The 21,549-nt window shown below is 45.1% G+C and overlaps 1 protein-coding gene across 2 annotated transcripts in view; it reads right to left on the bottom strand.

The window, feature by feature from the left end:
• The window catches only part of AKAP12 (A-kinase anchoring protein 12), a 101,704-nt gene that overhangs the window by 41,869 nt on the left and 38,286 nt on the right, over positions 1–21,549 (bottom strand). For both annotated transcript variants that reach the window (XR_009605348.3, XM_060616898.3), the window contains exon 2: positions 3,200–3,314. Coding sequence is in view for 1 of the 2 variants with exons in the window: in XM_060616898.3 (XP_060472881.3) it covers positions 3,200–3,314 (115 nt within the window). In the remaining variant the exon portion in view is untranslated. The remainder of the gene's footprint in view (positions 1–3,199; positions 3,315–21,549) is intronic.

Raw genomic sequence — 21,549 nt, 5'->3', positions numbered from 1 at the left:
ACTCAGATTGTCTGCTTTCTAAAAGATGGCCCGTGAAATTACATAATCTTCAAGTCCTCTACAAAATACCTACATACATATTTAACCCTGCTGCACAGATTAGCATTTAGGAAGAAGTTCCTTTTTTGTGTCATTTATGGAAAGTTTACAAGGAAACAGGATTCCGTTTTCATTCGAGGAAGAAGATTGGTTCTGAATTACCACTATTCCTGGTTTCAGCAAGAAAACAAGCAAGTTAAGGTCAGAAAATATTCTGGCTCTGTCTAAATATAGTCAGCCACTTTAATTTTTTTTTTTTTTTTATTTCTGAGAGAGAAAGAAAGAGAGAGAGAGCAAGCAGGGAAGGGGCAGAGAGAGAGAGAGAGAGAGGGGAGACACAGAATCTAAAGCAGGCTCCAGGCTCTGAGCTGTCAGCACAGAACCCAATGCGGGGCTTGAACCCACAACCTCGACATCATGATGTAAGCCGAAATCAGATGCCCGACAGGCTGAACCACCCAGATGCCCCTTGGCCACTTTAAGTTAAAAACCCTCTAGCAGGGGGCACCTGGGTGGCTCAGTCTGTTAAGCACCCAACTTCGGCTCAGGTCATGATCTCCCGGTTTCTGAGTTCGAGCCCCACGGTAAGCTCTGTGTGGACAGGTCAGAGCCTGGAGCCTGCTTCTGATACTGTGTCTCTCTCTGTCCCTCCCCCACTCACACTCTGTCTCTCTGTCTCCCTGTCTCAAAAATAAACAAACATTAAGAAACCTCTAGCAGGAATGGCCCTTGTTCACAGTTTTCTCCCGTTAATTGATCCATTTATGGCAGAACCAACACTGTTGGTCAATTCTCCAAGGGAACAAGACGGGTCAGATCTATTCTTACTGTTGTGGACAGGAGTGGAAACCCAGGTCCCTCAAATCCTACAAATAAGTGTTACACACCAAATCATGCCTTTGTTTACATTATCGTAAGCATCGCTGGGGAAGAGATTTTCTGGAAATAACCATCAAATATAGCCTTAGGCTATCACTGCCCAAAAGAAAAGCATGAAAAAATATTTTTTAATAATTTGCCCTAAAGACTGTCCGTATTTACAGTGCCAGGCAAGTAAAAGGGAGAAGAAAAAAAACCAGGGTACCAAGCTCCTTTGGAGACCCTAATAAGTCAATGAATGACAGTTCATCGTAAAAGCAGGGCCTCAGGTGGTGGCCTTTGCAGCCCTAGGCCCCCTGCCTGTCTTTTCGTAGGTGACAAGGCCTTTTCAGGCCTTTTGAAGGGCAAGGTATATTAATTGCCGCTTTTCTTGCAGGGAGGTATTGGATATTTGCTAGAGCCCCAAGGCCATGATCAGAAGCCTAGGTCAGCTCAGGGAGACAATGGAATGATCTTCTGCTAAGGCATGTCCTTGATCCTTCTCTGCCTTCTGCTGATCACATCCATCGGCCAGCGTCAGATAGGAAGCCTGCCTGACCCAGGCTCTCCCTTGGTGGTGTATTTCAGTGATCCCACATTGCTACTAAATATTCCTCAAGTGCACTCTGCTTTCACAGCCCGGTTATCTAGTACACTTTCCTTGCTGGGTTTTCATTCTATTCTTTGCTCAGAAGACACTGTCCTAACAGACAAGGCTTTGGACATGCTCAGCACAGTGAAGGCACAGCAGTTAAGAGTTCACGCTTGAGAATCTGCTGATCTGGGTTTGAACCTTGAGAACAATAGTACCCGCCTCATTAAAGACCACACTGCACAAAAGGCACAGATCCAGGAGCCAGAGGAAAAGCTTGCGAAGTGTTGGCTGTTATTATTCTACTCACTTTGGCTCTCATCCCTTGTCAACAAACCTAACCCCTACCCTGCCTCCGTCCCCAGATCTTATCCACCCTTGGATCTCAAATGATTGCACCACCAGAACTGAGGGCAGCTCTCACTCCTTGCAAAACTCACATGATAACCACCACGCTGCTTTGTCTTAACCTTCCTTTGATCCTTCTATAGACCCGCTTTTCTTGTCGTCCCCCCAACCCCGCCACCAGTGGTGGGTCGTTTCTCAGTTTGTTCATCTTCCCTGAAGCACCGAGCACAGTTGGCTTGGCCATAGAAGGCTCCCAACCTGCTGTGGCTTGACTCGATTCAAAAGTTGCCATGGGAAGGACAAAGCCCGGGCCTTTGGAATTTGAGTTGGGGCCATTCCAATTATTTTGGTAGAGATGATTTGAAACTTTCACACCGGGTCATGCAAATCCTCCCTTCTGTGAGACTGTATATATTTCTAATGTTATATTCTGCCTGTGGTGTTATATAAAGATCAGTATTCCCACCAACTTCAAAAGCAGCTCGCTGCTTGAAGTAGCTACATGGGGGTATTGAGCAAGAAGAGAAACAGGTTCCACATGTTAGGAGAGTCTCATTTAACCAAGGCCATAGCCAGTCTCCTCTCACGGGGCTTTCCCCTACATTTGTCTTATTTATGTTGCATAGAAGACACAATTCACTGCATGCCAAATCATCATTTCATATATCTTCTAGAGTGGTTGTGAAATTATCCCTTTGTTTACGATTGAATGGAAGGAGAAGACAGAGGAAGTTTCTTCTTCAACCTGTGGCCCTTCCACAGAGAAGGGTGCTCGGTCAAGGTACTTGATTCTGACCCTAATGACCCTAAACCATGGTCCTTGCTACCTCACGGGGGCTGACTCGAACTAGGTGACAATGTGGTGAAAGATTCGCTTTCTAGTAACCACCCCCGTGGGACCTGGTAGTCTCAAGAGCTAGAAAACACGCAACATATCGTAGCCTGAGCAAAGAGAAGCGTGCATCCTGAAACATACACAACTAGAAAAATCTGTGCAAGAGGAGGCTACTCTCCAGAGTGAGAGAAACTGACTCTTAAAGCAACCACGACCCTGGGGTTTCCAACAAGAATTCACAGGAAAGCCAGTGAACACCAGACGAGTAGTTGAGAGAAGGCAAAAAAAAAAGTTCCAGATAAAAATATCTAAGAAACATGAAACGTGACTTCACTCCTACACCTAAGTATAGAGAAATATTTCCCTTTGGAACCCATTGATCGCTTTTGTTGTCGAAATCAGGCAACCCCAGGCGGGATGTTCTATATTCTTCCCAGGCCTGTTTTCCTTGTTTTCCGCGGATTCGCTGCAGGTGTCGTTCACCCTCCAGTCCCTGCTTCCGCCCAGAGCCCGAAGAGGCAGCTTACCATCTGTGACAGGGACTTCTTCTTCCTGGCCATTCAGGGCTCCCTCCTGGGGGCTGAAATCTTCTTCCTCAGCTAAGCCATTGGCAGGAGACAGCTGACCATTCTTCTGGAGGAGCTACACGGAAAACAAAACCATGTAAACTTCAGTGACGATGAAGATTTAAGTCTTTTAATACGCTGCATGATCCCGCTACCTTACAAAAGGTCCCGGGCGCAGATACGGCTTTGCATCAGGGTAAATGTGTGCACCACTCCATCCATTCACTCACCTAAATGCCATCCCTGACATACATCCCAGTCCTATTGAATATACAACAAGTAAGTCAGGTGTGGTCCCAGCCCCCTTGAGCTTACAAACTTCTATCAAAAGCAGACTTCAAGAAAAAAAATGTTGTTTTCCTTAAAGCAACGTTTTTCCTTGTGTTTAGATGCAGGTTATACATTTGACCAGAATATACCTAAGTGACAATATGACCTTCTCAGGAGAAAGGGCAGACATGTAAATAAACAATTATGGAAACTGTCATGGTGGAGAAACACAAGTCACAATAAACAGAGGAGCCCCAACCTATGGGGTGTTGGGAGAAAAGGGAGTACGGATAAAGCTGAGACTGAAGTTCCCACGTGATGGGCATATGAGAAAAGAAAGGTGCAGGGGAGGCAGAGAAGGGAGGCAAATTAGGAACCCCATGGTTTGAAGACCAGTGTACTCAGAGACAAGAGAACAAAGAAGAGATGCGTCACACATGCTTTTCCGAGTCAGTTTTTTCTTTAAAATGTTACTTGGGGCGCCTGGGTGGCGCAGTCGGTTAAGCGTCCGACTTCAGCCAGGTCACGATCTCACGGTCCGTGAGTTCGAGCCCCGCGTCAGGCTCTGGGCTGATGGCTCAGAGCCTGGAGCCTGTTTCCGATTCTGTGTCTCCCTCTCTCTCTGTCCCTCCCCCGTTCATGCTCTGTCTCTCTCTGTCCCACAAATAAATAAAAAAAAAAAAAAAAAACGTTGAAAAAAAAAAAATAAAAAAAATAAATAAATAAATAAAATGTTACTAAAATGGACATCGGTCCTCTAACCCAGAGAATACCCTATGCAATTGATGTTTTCAGTTGCAAAAATAGTAGACATATGATATACCGTTATTTTGTTTTAATGTTTATTTATTTCTGAGACAGAGACAGACAGAGCATGAACAGAGCATGAGCAGAGAGAGAGGGAGAGAGGGAGACGAAGAATCCGAAGCAGGCTCCAGACTGATCTGTCAGCACAGAGCCCGACACGGGGCTCGAAGTCACGGACCGGGAGATCATGACCTGAGCCGAAGTCGGATGCTCAACCGACTGAGCTACCCAGGCGCCCCTATGTTATTATTATTATTATTATTTTTTAAACCTGAGAATATAGGTAAAAAGTGTTAAGGCTATTACAAAAATAGCTCAATAACCATTTAGGAACCTCAGGATGTCAACAATGCTTTACAATCTGCACACATTTCCCAGTATATGAAAACCAATGTAGGCAGGTGGTGTTATTTCCATTTCACAGCAGGGAACACTGGAACCCAGTGGGATCACAGAGGGTGGGGGTTGGTGGGCCACAGATCCCACAACTCAGACGGAAGCACCACAGCCCGAAGGCCAGCACTCCCCACCAAGAACTTCCAGGGTTTTTTCCACAGCACTACAGATTGCTGAAGGACCTGTTGCGGTGCGTAACGATAAAATGGCACTAAGAGGGGCACCTGGGTGGCTCAGTCGGTTGAGCGTCCGACTTCGGCTCAGGTCATGATCTCACGGCTCGTGAGTTCGAGCCCCGCGTCGGGCTCTGTGCTGACGGCTCGGAGCCTGGAGCCTGCTTCGGATTCTGTGTCTCCCTCTCTCTCTGCCCCTCCTCTGCTCATGCTCTCTCTCTCCCGGTCTCAAAAATAAATAAAAACATTAAGAAAAAAATTAAAAAAAAAAAAAAAAAATGGCACTAAGAGTATTCCGCAGGCTCCAGACCCACCCACCCCAAAGAAATCTCCGGGCCCAGCACTCCCCTTGGCATCAGTCCGTGCTGCTTACAGGCTAGCAGAGCACACTGGCCAAACCACTGACTTTGATCGGAGCCTTGAAGGGACAGCCGGTTCAGCAGGTTCAAGACACGTCTATCGGGAAGTCTTGAACTGAGCTAAATTGATTTCACCTGGCTGTTGCCGGCTCCCAGCAAAGCTGCCCTTCGGCGGCACGGGCTGCCTCCTGAAATAATATCACTGCACTTGAATACTTACTCCACAGATGGAAGAGTCGCTTCAAAATGCCCACGCTGAGTCTACTTATGAGAATGCTCAGATCACATTTCCACTTAAAGTCTGCTCTTACCAAACTATGAAAGATAGGAGTCTGAAATGAAACCTAAAGACAAAAGTGGGGGTGGGGGGTGGGGAGGGAGGTCTCCACAATGCCCATTAGCAAAAAGGTCAGCGTGTAAGAGTATTTGGACTAAATATCACTGGTTATGTGAACACGTCCAAGTCAGATTTGATTAGCGACGTGAAGGAGAGGCAGGAGGAAAGCAGGGAACGTATATTATTGCGAGCTCCGCAGAAATCCAGTGGATCTTCAATTTAAAAAATGCTTGATGTGCACCGTGATGAGCAAACTAAATGGGGAACGTGAGAAAGCAGTGTGTTGTCTTCAGTTTATTTATTTATTTTGAGAGACAGAGACAGCATGAGTAGGGGAGGGGCAGAGAGAGAGAGAGGAATAGAGAGAGAGAATCCCAAGCAGGCTCAGTGCTGCCAGCACAGGGCCCCAGGCAGGGCTTGAGCTCACGAAACCACAAGACTGTGCATGACCTGAGCCAAAACCAAGAGTCGGCCGCTCAATGGACTGAGCCACCCAGGCGCCCCAAGAAAGCAGTATTAATGCCTCAATTTTTCAATGCAATACACGTTGGGCAACTGTGCCCCTTGTTTAGGAACCAACAGTTTGAAGTTTTACCGTTTAGAGTCCTACAGAATTTCTATAATTCCTGGAAGAGTTCTCATAATTCTTTACGAATTGTCAAACCCAAGCTATCTTTACCCAGAGCCAAACTGAGTGTTTTTAAATGCAAAACGTCTACAGGACACAGGCACAAACTTTCCTCTCCTCGTACATGTTACATACATATAATGAAGTACATTAAATAATATCAGATGAGTCTTAAAATCTGGCATTACTTGCTAGCCCTCCTTGTACCCAAAGTGTGATGATTATGGATTAGTTACATCCAGTGACCACAGGACCCTGTCCCTATTTCCAAAAAGCACTTGATGGATTAACGTTGGTACCAGACAATATATGACAAGGATATTATTGAAACTGAGTTTTGAGCCAATTTTGTTACATGCATAGCTTGAGTCTCAAAGCGAGTGGACCACCCAAGCTTTGACCCCCACGGGTGATACCCCCCAAGTGAACATTCACAGCCCAGGAGACACCAACACTCCACACAAAAATGGGACCTCATTCCTAGCCATATTCGGATATTTCCACCATTCTGTGTTTTGCTTAGAGATGCTGTTTACATAATCTTGTAGAAGGAAAAACTCACTTTTGTCTGTGACAAAAAGTGTTTTTGTTTTCCTTTTTTTCCCAACCCCAACCATTTACATAGTTGATACTATTGTTAAAGGTTCAGGTGCTTCTGAGAGTTACCAATAAATTAAGGTCACCTCAAATTGTAAGAAACCTAACCCACTGTTCCTTAACATTTAAGTCCTTTCTGTCTTTTTTATGTGTATATGTATTCATAAGCATTTTTTAAAAAGGGAGAATACATGCTTTTTTATGCCTGATTATTTCATACATAGTGGATGCATTTCGTTGTCAATTAGCACCTATCTGAGTTGTCCTCAGCCATTCTCTTTTGTCTGTAATTCAAATGCCCACAGAAGACAAGGATTGATTTATCAGTTACACTGAAGGAGGCAGTCGCACAACTTAGTGACACGGGAGGTGAATGTCGGAGCCAGATGTAGCGTCACGGGTCATCTGCTTCAGGGAGGAAAGCAGTGTCGGGACTCAAGTTTCCAGAAAAGAAAAAGCGGAAATTTCTACTCCATTCTTTCATTCTGAAGCTTCCTCACTCAGCTTTCTCCAACCCTTCTGTACTTACTTCTACACTTGTACAAACACAGAGATAGACACTAGACTTAAAAGACATGCTCTCGGGGCGCTTGGGTGGCTCAGTCGGTTAAGCGGCCGACTTCAGCTCAGGTCACGATCTCGCGGTCCGTGAGTTCGAGCCCCGCGTCGGGCTCTGGGCTGATGGCTCAGAGCCTGGAGCCTGCTTCCGATTCTGTGTCTCCCTCTCTCTCTGCCCCTCCCCTGTTCATGCTCTGTCTCTCTCTGTCTCAAAAATAAATTAAAAAAAACGTTAAAAAAAATTAAAAAAAAAAAAAAAAAAAAAAAGACATGCTCTCTGCATTTGAACATCGTGAGCACCAGAAAACCTCTATTCCCACTGGATCTGTGCTTCAAAAAGTGTAAACGCCTCTTTTGAGCAAATCAAAACCCTAAATGTTTTCAAGCTTATATCCTTTGAGTGGGTCAGCCAGAGTTTATTCCCGTGAAGCATTCCCACATTACGACTGAACAAGCTTTAAAAAACATCTCAGTGCCTCCAGCAGCAGTATTTTCCTCTCGTTCCTGTAAGAACAACTGCGGAATCTCCAAAATGGCAGCCGGGCCACTGCAGAAAGAAACTACCAGACTTCGTTCCTCCTCCTCCTCCTCCACAGGACTGCCCGCGACTTGCTCTGAGCCCCTTTGCAGAGTAAGCAGTGGGAGTCTCAAGCTCTTTTCTCTCTTTTTTAAGGTTTTATTTTTAAGCAGTCTCTACGCCCAACATGGGGCTGAAACCCACAACCCTGAGGTCAAGGATCACACACTCCGCTGATGGAGCCAGCCAGGGGCCCCAGGAGAATTAAGCTCTTTAATGAATGAGTTAAACAATGAACCAAACAGATGGGCTCTCGACAGCTCTCGGGATGTTGGGGGTAGAGGAGATCTTTCACCACAGAAGTGACCCTCGTTGTCTATGTTCTCATTGGATGATCAGCTGACCATCACAGGTGACACTGCCCCCCACAGTCCTGCCCTGCTTGCAGTAAATAAGGTTCCAACCAGTGCAATTCTGGCAAAGCCCCAGAAACGGAATGTTAGGTGGATGTGAGCAGGAGCAACCAGAAGCGAGTCAGTATGACAGGGACACACGCACAAACGATCTGGGAAAAAAAAAGATGATCTGGGGGGATTTTAAATCCCTGGCAAAACTTGTAAGGAAAACTCTTCCATGTCTTTTTGTCCATTCTAATATAGAGCATTTTGAAGGAAACCTTTAAAACTGTCAAATATGGGGCGCCTGGGCGGCTCAGTCGGTTGAGCGTCCGGCTTCGGCTCACGTCATGATCTCACGGTTCGTGGGTTCGAGCCCCGCGTCGGGCTCAGTGCTGACAGCTCGGAGCCTGGAGCCTGCTTCGGATTCTGTGTCTCCCTCTCTCTCTGCCCCTCCCCCGCTCGTGCTCTGTGTCTCCCTCAAAAATAAATAAACATTTAAATAAATAAATAAATAAATAAATAAAAATAAAATTGTCGAATAGAAGAAAACAGAGATGAGACTATCATTCCGTAAACAATGTCTTTGGGAAGCCATTTGGAAATAGCCAGAAACAATCGGAATGTGCATACCCACCCACCACATTATCCTAGCAGACATGGCTTTCCCTCCTTACGCAGGTATAGGGACAATGATACACAACACACAACCCACATAACAGCATCGAAGGGAACGCCGTCAACCTAGACACCCCGACATAGGTACATGTCTCCAGTTTAAGTGGGAAAAGCAAGTCATAGAGCATGTTTGATTCCTTTATGTGTTTAAAATAAGACAAAAATAGGGGCGCCTAGGTGACTCAGTTGGTTAAGCGTCCGACTTCGCTCAGGTCATGATCTCACAGTTTGTGAGTTCGAGCCCCGCGTCAGGCTCTGTGCTGACAGCTCGGAGCCTGGAGCCTGCTTCGGATTCTGTGTCTCCCTCTCTCTCTGCCCCTCCTCGGCTCATGCTCTGTCTCTCCAACACAAATAAACATTTAAAAAAAAAAATTTTTTTTAATAGAAAAAAAATAAGACAAAAATAACCCACTTATAGGGAGGGAGGGGACGGGAGGGCTCCCTTGGATGTTTGTATAAGCATTAAAAAAAAACTGTAATAACATTACACAAAATCTTTAACAAATGCTGCCTCTGGAATTTTAGTTATTCTGCCCTTTGCAAGGGTGTTGGGGAAGAGACACAGTTTTGTTTTGCTTTGTTTGAGGCATAACTAATATATATTATATGAAGGCATGGCTTCCTTTTTATTTACTTTATCATTGCAAAGGTGAAAATGCTTTGAAACTTAAAATCCAGATTCTGAGGCTATCACATGCTAATAACCTGGCTTTCCAGGGTTCACAAATCTTTTCAGATCCTCTGAGCAATGGACCAAACTGATCCCATGGACCTTTCACCCGTCTGTTCACATGATCTCCAAATGTGATTACCATTTAAATAACCTCCTCGGCCACACCATTAACCAAAAATATTGACGAAGACACAGCCAAGACTATCACAGCTCTACACCAGGCTACCCGAGGCTCCCGATATATTAGTACATGTATTATGGACCCATATCACCAATGTCGTTTATATACATTTGCTAATTTAACCGTCCACCTTAAGGAAACTCTTATCATCACCCCCACTTTATGGCCAGCAGAAGGGGAGAGGTACTGCACCCAAGGGGCTGAGCCAAGGTGTGGGGAAGCCGGGACTCACCCGGGACTTTTTGAGACAGAGAGCTTGACCTGAGCTTCACACACGGCCTAACGCGAGCATGTTCTGCTTCGGCACTGAGTTTCTTAAGAGCAGAATTTCTGATTGAAGGAAAAAACCCCAGTCAATCCATTTCACAAAAGTGACACAGGCTGTAAGAATACAAATCATTGTCGGGGCACCTGGGTGGCTCTGTTGGCTGAGCGACCGACTTCGGCTCAGGTCACGATCTCACAGTTCGTGGGTTCCAGGCCTGCATCAGGCTGGCTGCTGTCAGTGCAGAACCTGCTTCAGATCTTCTGTGCCCCCCTCTCTCTCTGCCCCTCCCCTGCTCACACACTCTCTCTCAAAACTGAATAAACATTTATTTAAAAAAAAAAAAAAAAAAAAAAAGGCATCGTGACAATACCAGCCAGCCTGGGTTATGTTTAAGCTCAAAGTTTCCTTCTAATTTAGAGGTCAATTACAGAACACCAACAGAATTATGGGTTTTGAAAGGTTTGCTTTTCTTTTAAAAAGTAACCATTTTTATTTCAAACTAATCTAAGTAGAAAGCTATGCAAATCCAACTCTAAACATGATATAAACCGTTAGGCCAGAGAGTAAGGCACAGAAGAGGAGACACTTTACTTAATTAAATTAAATGGATCTAATTCCTACAGTTAAGGTCACTGCAAAAAACACGATGAGGACAGAAGGCAAAAGATTACAAAAATTAACTTAAGAAATAATTCTAAATATCCAAAATTTAGGGCATGGTTATAGTGCATCTTGCAGGCATTAAAAATACTACCTACAAAGTGTATGTAATAGTATGGGGATGTACTTTATGTTGTAATATTCAATTTAAAGAGCAAACATAACAGTTATACATATAAAATGATTACAAATACATACAAGAACATACTGTAAAACAGCAACATTACCATACTGTTCATACTGCAATATATCAAAATATCACTGAGGAAGGAACCATGAATATTTGATACCCTCTATTTTTCTACTTTTCTTTCTTTTTTTAAATATTTATTTATTTTTGAGACAGAGAGACAGAGCCTGAGTGGGGGAGGGGCAGAGAGAGAGGGAGACACAGAAGCCAAAGCAGGCTCCAGGCTCTGAGCCATCAGCACAGAGCCCGGTGCGGGGCTTGAACCCACGAGCCGTGAGATGACCTGAGCCGAAGCTGGACGCTCAACCAACGGAGCCACCCAGGCACCCCTATTTTTCTACTTTTCTATGTTCTGATGTTTCTGTGTTCTATGTTTCTATGTTATGTTCTTTATCTAAGTAACATGATGATTTTTACAACTGGGTGGTGGGAGAGCTTTTCCTTCACTGGATATTCTGTTTCGGTTTATTTTTAGAATGGGCAAGAGGCCGCTAAGAAAATTTTGCTTTACAGGGAAGCATTGTAATTCTAATTTCTACCAGTCACATGAATTTCATGAGAAAACAGAACTGCTTTAAGACAGAAATGCAACAGTGAAGTCCTATTTCAGGCGTTTGGTCATGCAAACTAATCCATATTCCCTCAAGTGTAGAGAACACAGCGGGCTCAGAAGCAGGCTCAGAAGCAGAGTGGAGAACTGGGTACTGGTACTCTCTGGGGCAAGATTAAGTACCTCATTTTGGCATTTTAGAATTGTCCCCTCATTGTCTCAGGCTGAAACGTGGTGGGGTTCCTTCCAGGCCAGCAAATGGGAGGTGGCTAGGAGAGCGGGGTCTGATCTGTGGCTTCGGGCCACATGTTTTAGCCTCTCCTACCTCCCTTTCTCTGTAAAAATGGGATAAGAATTCATTTTTATCTACCTCACAGAGTATCTGGGGCATCCCCGACACGTTCTTAATAAGTCCACTACTAACCTAAGCTGCAGCTGCTTTTATTATGCCATTTGCTGTCATAAGTGTGATCTAATGGGGCTCCTGGGTCTCTCAGTCGGGCAAGCGTCCGACTCTTGATTTTGGCTCAGGTCATGATCTCGTGGTTCGGGAGTTCGAGCCCCACATCCGGCTCTGCGCGCTCTTCTTGCCCTCTCTCTGCTCCTCCTCCACTTGTGCCCTCTCTCTCTCTCTCTCTCTCTCCAAATAAATAATTTAACTTAAAATATATATATAAAATAAAGGGAACTATTGTCCCAGGCCCACTTCCCCCCTACAAAATGAACGCTTCAAGTGGCACCCGGGTGACTCAGTCAGTTAAGCGTCGGACTTCAGCTTAGGTCATGATCTCACCATCTCATGGCTTGTGGGTTCGATCCCTGCTTTGGGCTCTGTGCCGACAGTTCAGAGCCTGGAGCCTGCTTCGAATTCTGTGTCTCCCTCTATCTCTGCCAAGCCCCGCCCCTTGTGCTGTCTGTCTGCCTCTCTCTCTCTCTCTCTCTCTCTCTCAGAAATGAATAAACATTAAAACATTTTTTAAAAAAAGAAAGTTTCAAGAGTTCTTTCTGGATTGGTCCACACTCTGCACTCAACACAACATTTAGCATAAAGGCTTGTAAGCCTTCTAGTTGTCTAATGGTCTGGGTAGGAAAAGAGGGGCAAGGCAGTTGACATAAAGGTCTAAGCAGAGGAGAGACACCCGAGTTGTTTTTTGTTTTGTTTTGTTTTGTTTTTTTAACCACAGGAAGTATGGAGGAAACAGCAAACGGCACAGTATGGCTCCTGTTAGCTATGGAACTTGACCTCTGAGCTCATTCTCCAAATTATATACATGGGACTAAGACCATCTTGGTTTTCAGATCGTCTTGAGTTTCAAATGAAGTAATATTTGGGAAAGCTCTCCTCAATTGAAAAGCTGTCGGAAGCCGCTGTGTCTCAGTCCACTTGCCCAAATCCACCCGTGATCTACTCCAGTATTTTTCTATCACGCTAGAGCCAACTTTTAAGAAATTTTCCTCATGTTTGCAGTGAGGAGGGTGTCGAAGGAAGCAGCATTCGATTTGAAACAAGGGGATCCTGGGGCGCCTGGGTGGCTCAGTCGGTTAAGCGTCCGACTTCGGCTCAGGTCACGATCTCGCGGTCCGTGAGTTCGAGCCCCGCGTCGGGCTCTGGGCAGATGGCTCAGAGCCTGGAGCCTGTTTCCGATTCTGTGTCTCCCTCTCTCTCTGCCCCTCCCCCGTTCATGCTCTGTCTCTCTCTGTCTCAAAAATAAATAAACGTTAAAAAAAAAAAAATTTTTTTTGAAACGAGGGGATCCAACAAAATTAGACACAGCCATGTGTCTACAGAAAATGTATCTCACGATACCCGATCTTACACACAAAACAGGGTTACAGCTCAAGACGCAGGGCACCCCTCTAGTAAGCAGGCCAGAGCTTTGGAATAAACTTGGTCAAGAGGAAACGCTGACTCAAGACATGTAAGCTCTTTTGCCCGGGGTTGTTCCTGGTGGGTCTGACCCTCAGGTAGCAAAACACAATTATCCTGCTGTGAGCAGGAGACCGTACAGGACCCTCCCCACCACCACGTGTATACATGGCTGCATGGGGATTAATGAGCCCATCTGTTAACGCCGCTTAAAAAGTTGACCATCTTGGGGCGTTTCGCTGGCTCAGTTGTTAGAGCATGCAACCCTTGATCTCAAGGTCATGAGTTCAAGCCTCAATTTGGAGGCAGAGCTTACATAAAGGTAAAAAAAAAAAAAAAAAAAAAATTGACCATCTTTATGGCTGAAGACTTATTTCACACAAGTCAACAGCCATAGCTCCAAATATTATATTCACTCTAGAACCAAACTGTCCAAACAGCACATACCTGAATATGGTGAAACCATTTCATCCCTCCCTTTTAGGAAACACAAGCACAAAGAGAATTTCAGAAATTATTTTAAAATTTCTAGAAATTGGAGGGGCTGGGTGGCTCACTTAAGCATCTGAATTTGGCTCAGGTCATGATCTCACTTTTGGCAGGTTCAAGCCCTGCGTCAGGCTCTGTGCTGGCAGCTCAGAGCCTGGAGCCTGCTTCCAATTCTGTGTCCCCTTCTCTCTCTGCCCCTCCCCTGCTCACCCTGTGTGTGTGTGTGTGTGTGTGTGTGTGTGTGTGTGTCTCTCTCTCTCTCTCTCTCTCAAAAATAAACCTTAGGGGTGGCATGGGTGATTCAGTCAGTTAAGTGTCTGATTTCGGCTCAGGCCATGATCTCGTGGTTCGTGAGTTCAAGCCCCGCGTCGGGCTCTGTGCCAACAGTTCAGTTTTAAATAAACTAGAAAAAAATTTTAAACAAAAATTTAAATTTCTAGATATAAGCTGAAGGCTAAATATAGAAACTGATGACTCCATCAGTAATCCATGTTTATAAAAAATTTTCACGAGCTACAGCCCTAGTTTTTGAAAGCTAATTCGATTGGATTCTTGAATCCCTCTAGGCCTTCCCCTACAGCCATGCTCCCAACCAGTTAGCCTTAAGAGGCTGTCTCCACACCAAGGACACTCCACCTCCGAGTTGCAGAAATAAAACGTACGAGAACGAGAGTGGTAAAAAGGTTTTTCTTTTTAAGATTCCCAAAAAGTTCAATTCTGTAAAGTCTGACAAAGTCTTCAGCTATTAGGTTTATAATGACAGGTCTGCAGACACCAGATCTTGTATTTGTTTTAAGAGAAGCAAATATAACGTAAAAATCACAATCTGACAAAACTAAGATTGGTAACATGTTGGCCACAGCTGACGCTGGTGGATGGGTACGGGTGTTTGTTGTATTATTCTGTATTCCATGAATCTAGAAAAGATGCATGGCGATTCACAAAACGATACAAAAAACAAAAACAAAAAAAAAGGAGGCCCTTAAACTAGCAAGCCTTTAAAGAGAGAAAAGAAGTGCTTCTAATGTTTAAGAGTATCGTATAAACGCGGCACCAAAAGCTCTTCATACCACATGAAATCGAGAACAGTATATACTCGGGGGCAAGAGTGATTCTAGTGACCGATAAAAACGAGACGTCCTTATCTGAGAAATGACCTTAGGAGATCTCTGCATGATCTTGATTTTCCTCCTGAAAAATGCCCTGCTGTAGGTGAGGCGGCAATTCCACGTCTTAAAAGACTAATGCCCTGGGGGGCACCTGGGAGGCTCAGTCAGGTGAGCCACCGACTACGCTCAGGTCATGATCTCAGGTTCATGAGTTCGAGCCCCGCGTCAGGCTCTGTGTTGACCGCTCAGAGCCTGGAGCCTGCTTCAGAGTCTGTGTCTCCCTCTCTCTCTGCCCCTCCGCGTCGGGATCTGTCTCTCTCTCTCTCTCAAAAATAAATAAACATTAAAAAACATTTTTTAATACCTTAAAGTTGTAAGATGCCCTGAAACACCCGATCTCGAAATAAAACCTCTGCTTGCTTTTAATTCCGCGCTATTTCTTCCCACTCCTGTATTCAGCAAAACAAAACCAACAAACAAAAGTATCTCCTTACTGGTTGGTGACACTGAACATGACTGAGTTAATCTGAAGTATCCAGAAAAGGGGGTGGGCATGTCGGCACCATCCGCTAGAGTCAGTGGGGCTCCCTACCCGCCAGCCTCACGGAAAGAAAACACACCGTCCGTCCAACTGATCAGGCTTTTGAAATATCAATACTCAGTACACCAGGCGTTATCAAATGTCATTGTACCAGGCATTATCTCAGAAGTATGCTGGGCTCAAATGATCTTGGGAAAACTCTCTGTAGTGTGCATTCTGAACCACTAGGGAGGAAATCATTGCAAGTTTTTCTAAGATTTTATTTTTAAATAATCTCTGCACCCAACATGGGCCTCGAACTTACAACCCCAAGATCAAGAGTCGCTCGCCCTACCAACTGAGCCAGCCAGGCGCCCCACTGTAATGTTTTCTAAAATGACCTGCCCACCTCGTAGACCCGCAATTATTAACAACCCGCGTTAAGTAAAGACACCAGAGTAAATACCATATGCTTTAACACACATTTCAGTCGGATATTCCCCTCCTTTAAAAAGGAGTTACAGTTGTTTTAAAACGTACTAAAGATCTTCGGTTCTCTGGGAAAGTATGTGAAAGAAAACAGGGCTCTAAATCTGGTAGAGGTAGGAGATCAACCGTGCTGATTTCAGACAAAGGGAATTTGTAAGATCTCTGCTGGACGTGAGGGAATGAAAAGTACCACCTACCAATTAATTACAGCAATTCGCTGTGTGAAGATGGTCCACCAGGATTCCAGGATGTGAAGGGCTTACTTGGCAGCTCCCACAGCATTTAGATCTGTGTCGCAATTAGAACGGAGATGCTCAATAAAACCACAGAAACATGTGAGTCCTAGGTCAAGGATTCTGGCACGCTGATAGCCCCAGCATCCTCCTGTGTGCTGGAATCACAGGACAGGAGGTATTGCTGGCGGCCTCTACCGAACACGTGTCCCCTCTGGGTAGTGATCCTAACGCTCCTGGCTGAGAACCACTACTCAGCCTCATTGAATCAGAAAAGGGGGGAGCTTAAACTGTTCCCCACCCCCCCCCAACTTCCCTAAACCAGGAAACACGGTCCTACTTATATACCTTTGGGTCACTGATAAAACCCATCTAATACAGAAATTCGAAGTGGCGGGACCGGTGTGTCCACTTGGGGGGAACAGACCAGACTAAACAACCCAACAGTTGAAAACTTTGTTGTGTGAAGGACAGGAAACAAGCCGCACTTTCAGGTTAATGACTTTCATCTTAAGCTTCTAAGCAATGCTGAAGGTCCATGTTTAAACCCTAGTAGGCAGCTAACATCTGTTGGTTGGTTGAGTGTGGACCTCAGAGTGGGGTGAGGCTCTCCAGATCTTGTCAAATTGTACATCTCAGGATACGGATCCTTAAAGCACATTTGCTAGTGTTAGGACATAGGATGAATGTCTAAGACAGGTTATTTTTCCCCCTCGGAGTTGTTGCACCTGCAAGATATACGGGGGAAATCAACTGCCTGCCATATTGACTTCACTGTTGTCTACAGATCCCAAATGCAAATTAAGCAAAATATTAATGTGAAGAGAACAGTGAAGATGAGTACCTGAAAAGCAAAAGATTGGTGCTCTGAAGCATCTGACTGTTCTAATGCCTTTTCCTTTTGATCCATGTACCATCAAGTTCAATGTAGTTGCAGAAATCAGGAGCCCAATTCCCACCTAATTCTTACACACCATACTCGAGTAACGACTCTCTTGTTAAGACCCTCTCAAAGGTGGGGAAGGGCGCCTGGGCGACTCAGTTAAACGTCTAACTTTGGTTCAGGTCAGGATCTCACACTTCATGGGTTCGAGCCCTGCGTTGGGCTCTGCACTGACAGCTTGGAGCTTGGAGCCTGCTTCAAATTCTGTGTCTCCTCTCTCTCTGCTCCTCCCCTCTCAAAAACAAACATAAAAAAAAAAAAAAAAGACTCTCTCAAAGGGATCTGCATTAGGTAGCAAAATACCATTATCGCATCCTTGCTTAGGAATTCAATAATACAAAAAGTTCTAAAATCCACTGTATGTCTTAGAAAGGCTAGACAGTTTCTTAACCTGAGAGATAAACAGTTTTGACAAAGGAGGAAACCAACATCACCTGAAGTAAAGTTTATAGATTTTAAGGTTCAAAAACCTTTAGGCGCTAGGATTATTTCTTCTAACCAAAAATGTATCCCTAAGCCATGAGCATCAGAAACTTCAGAGAGGGAGTAAGTTATGAAAAATGTGCAGCGCCCGAACTTGGCACAATTAACTCCACTATGCAAACTAAAATAGACATCTGGGATTGAGTGAGAGTCCGGTGGTAGAGGGCTATCACCTGTATACATGAAGAAAGAAAGGCAGAAATGGAAAAGTCGGAGAGGGTGTCTTCTAAGCTCTTCTCCCATCCTGATGAATTGGTTTCATTGCTTGTTCTAAGCAGCCCACGGCAGCACAAATGACCACCTCTTACAGGTCCTACACCATGTGGATGACTACAGTAAGGGGAAATGAGACCGTAGGTTTACTACAAGCTTTGCCCAACAAAAGTATTTAATCAGGAGGATAATTGAGATCAAAGTTAAATAACATAATCAGTATGCATATTTAGTGGTTGTACTGCCTTTGAACCACATTGCTTAAAATAACTGCTGATTAAAAAAAAAAAAAAATCCAGGGAGAGTGAATTTATTGATCACCGAGTGAATGTACTGATCGCTGTGTTGCTACTTCAGTTCTATGTCTGTGGGCCCTGTGATGTGAAAAAAGGAAACGAACAAGCAGGACTGCTGGTCTTGTTTTCAGGAGAATGAACTTAACTTGTAAAGATGGCCCATCTAAGGTAATGTGATTTAGCAAAGAACCAACAACTGCTATTCCACAATGTTCTACTCCAAATATTTCTAGCCTAATCGCGGAGAAAAACGTGCTACAGACGAGAAAAGCAACACAGAGTTTTCCAGAGTGCCGTGCTGTGTTTGCTGAAAAGCGAATCTCTAGCCTCCCAGGCTGAATTCTAAACCGCTTTTCGACTGATTAAATGTCTGCCTCACATCTGCTTCTTTCTGAAACCTGCCACGCAGGGGCACTGCCAGAACCTTTCCAGTCTGCGGCTTTTAGGAAAGGCACTCCGCAAGGAAGGAGGAGTGGGGGACGGGAGAGCTATGCTAAGCCCTCCAGACTTCCAGAAATGCCCCCTTCCATGTTAAAAACAAAACAAAACGAAACAAACAAAAAACTAAAGAGAGTTTCCTATACACCATGGCATGGATTATTTAATAAAGTTATTAAACATTTAGCTCTGATAATGGACTTGAAGACGCCATTTTGGAGAATCCATTTAGGGTTTTGTAGCTGGTTAAGAGCAGAATCAAAATGATAAACTGACATGGATTTCTCGGACGTGTGTGCTCAGCTCTGCTCCCCGGAATTCAGATGGCCTGCTGCAGACCAAAATAAAAGTGACGTGAGCGGTCCTGCGGCCAGAGCACAGCCAGTGTTTATGTTAAGTCAGGTCAGAGTCAAACAAAGACTGCCGAGGCCCACACATTCATAAAAGGCAGGTGATGGCAGGACCATGCCCTTAACTGGTAAAAATGCTACAAAGCTTCTGCAGACCCAGTGGCAGAGGAGGGCACGGGAAACAAAAGGGTGTGCTTTCCAGTGAGACAGTTGGGGAGGGAATCCCAGCTGGGCCTCCTTTTTAGCCGTGAGACCTCTGAGCACATTTCTCATCCAGAGCCTAGAAAATGGGACTAACGCTTTGCAAAGCTGCCGTGGCCCCACCCCGGCCCAATGAAATCAGAACCCCAGGGAATGGTACCCAGCTGTTAGAGGAGTTTCTACAGGTCCTCAGGGGGTTCGCACGGGCAGCCGCTGTCCCCGGAGGCAGATGCTGACCACAGGAGACTGACCACTGGTGAACGGGGACCCCGGGTTGGGTCGTTTGCCACAACGGGGAAACAGCTCTCAAAAGGAAAACAAATCAGAATGCAGGTGAGTTTGTAGCAGGTTAGTTTACAAGCACAGGGAGGGAGTTTCTGTGCAGGTAAGTTGTGGGGGGGGGGGTGGGAGGCGGGAGAGGTTGGGAGTCACTCTGGAGGCAAGAGGAACGGAAGGCAGCATTTGATACAAAGGCAGTAAGGCATCCTGACTAAACGCTGGAGGCCCTCGTGCCAGGGATCAGTCGGCTTGGCTGGAGGTTTTCCACCGGGCACACCCCCCAGTATGGAGAAGAGTGGGGGCAGGGGGGAGGTGAGGTTAGGGGAGGGCCGGGGTGGAAGAAAAGAGATGGCAGCAGGCCTTGCTTCATGTCCGGCCGGCCGGCCTAAACTCGGCTCATCATGGCGTCCAGCTGGTGCAGCAGGGTCATGCTGGAAGGATCTCTTACCCAGCCCCTTCGTGGGGCGCTCAGCCAAGACGGCACCTTGGCCTCCTCGGTGTTCCTGTCGCCCGAATGGCCCTGATCAAGCAACCTGAACTCGCTGAGAAGGAACAGAAGGAACACCATAATACTAGGTCCTCTAAGCATGCAGAGGCACTAAAATATTTTTTTTTCTATACAGAAATAGTGACTATTCTAAGAACAGTTATAATAAGGAAAGGAAAGCAAAAATAATATAAAAAGGCGGGGGGGGGCACCTGTGTGACTCAGTTGGTTAAGCGTCTCACTTCGGCTCAGGTCATGATCTCACGGTTTGTGAGTTCCAGCCCCGAGTCGGGCTCTGTGCGGACAGCTCGGAGCCTGGAGCCTGTTTCAGATTCTGTGTCTCCCTCTTTCTCTGCCCCTCCCCCACTTGTGCTGTGTCTCTCAAAAATAAATAAATGTAAAAACAAATTTATAAAAACAGGGAGGGGGACAAAAACATAAGAACTCTTAAATATGGAGAAAAAACAGAGGGTTGCTGGAGGGGGTTGAGCGAGGGGGGATGGGCTAAATGGGAGAGGGGCATTAAGGAATCTATTCCTGAAATCCTTGTTGCACTATATGCTAACTAACTTGGATATATGTTAAAAAAAATAAATTAAATACAAATTAAAAAAATAAAACAAATAATAATAAATGGAAAAAAAAAGAGCAGAGTTATATTGGTCAGTACGTTTCTTCTGTCAACAGTAAGCTTCCAGACAATATTGCTCAGATGCCTCTTCCCCGGCCCTGCCTTCTGGACGAGGAAAAGGATATTAAAACAAAACAAAATAAAAACAAAATTGACACAAGCTGCAAACATACTAGTCATCCTCTTACTCAAAGAATAAAGAATCACAGTCCCAGGTTACCCAACACACGTCTCAGAAAGTTAAGCATCCCTTGGCTTTTGTTCCAAATAATCGGGACACCAGCCTAGTAATAAAACGTGGAGAAGGGAAGTGGCATCTGGGACGCCCCTCCCCCTACAGTGTCTGTATTCAAAGGCCATCATGCTTCCTTTCTCTAGATAAATCTAGACTGGTTTGGACTGCATGAAGAAACTTATTCTAAGAAAGACAACACCTTGATGTAAAAAATGGCAGCTCTGGATTCTTATTTTCCTGGTTTTTAAAAAGTTCTCTCGGCCCCTCCCCTGCTCGCTCGCGCTCTCGTGATCTCTCTCTCTCTCTCTCTCTCTCTGACTGAATAAACTTTAGAGAAAATTCTCAAAGTTCTTTTTTTTTTTTTTTTAAATTTTTTAATGTTTACTTATACTTTGAGAGAGAGAAAGGGAGACACAGAATCCAGAGCAGGCTCCAGGCTTTGAGCTCTCAGCACAGAGCCCGCCAGGGGGTTCGAACTCACAAGCTGTGAGGTCAAGACCTGAGCCCAAGTCGGATGTTTAAGCCACTGAACCACCCAGGCGTCCCTTCACAAAGTTCTTTAATAAGTTCCACCACACATAGACCAACTTTCTTCTCGGGATCTGACTCCACCCGAAGGGGTTTCTAAAAAGGAGACATTGTGAAAAACCTTTGTCATTGACGAAGCCTTGTAAAAACGGCATCAACTACAAGCTGTTTGGGGGCTTTTTTTCTTTTCTTTTTTTTTTTGGGGGGGTCTGTTTGCTTGGCTTTGCTACCAAATTTATTCCCTCAGACTTCTGTTTCTGATACATAGAGCTCAGAAAATTCA

This window comes from Panthera onca, chromosome B2 (assembly GCF_046562875.1).
Source record: "Panthera onca isolate mPanOnc1 chromosome B2, mPanOnc1 haplotype 2, whole genome shotgun sequence".
NCBI classification, from domain to species: domain Eukaryota; kingdom Metazoa; phylum Chordata; class Mammalia; order Carnivora; family Felidae; genus Panthera; species Panthera onca.
The sequence above is the reverse complement of the archived record's forward strand: the minus strand, read 5'-3'. Positions and strand labels throughout refer to the sequence as shown.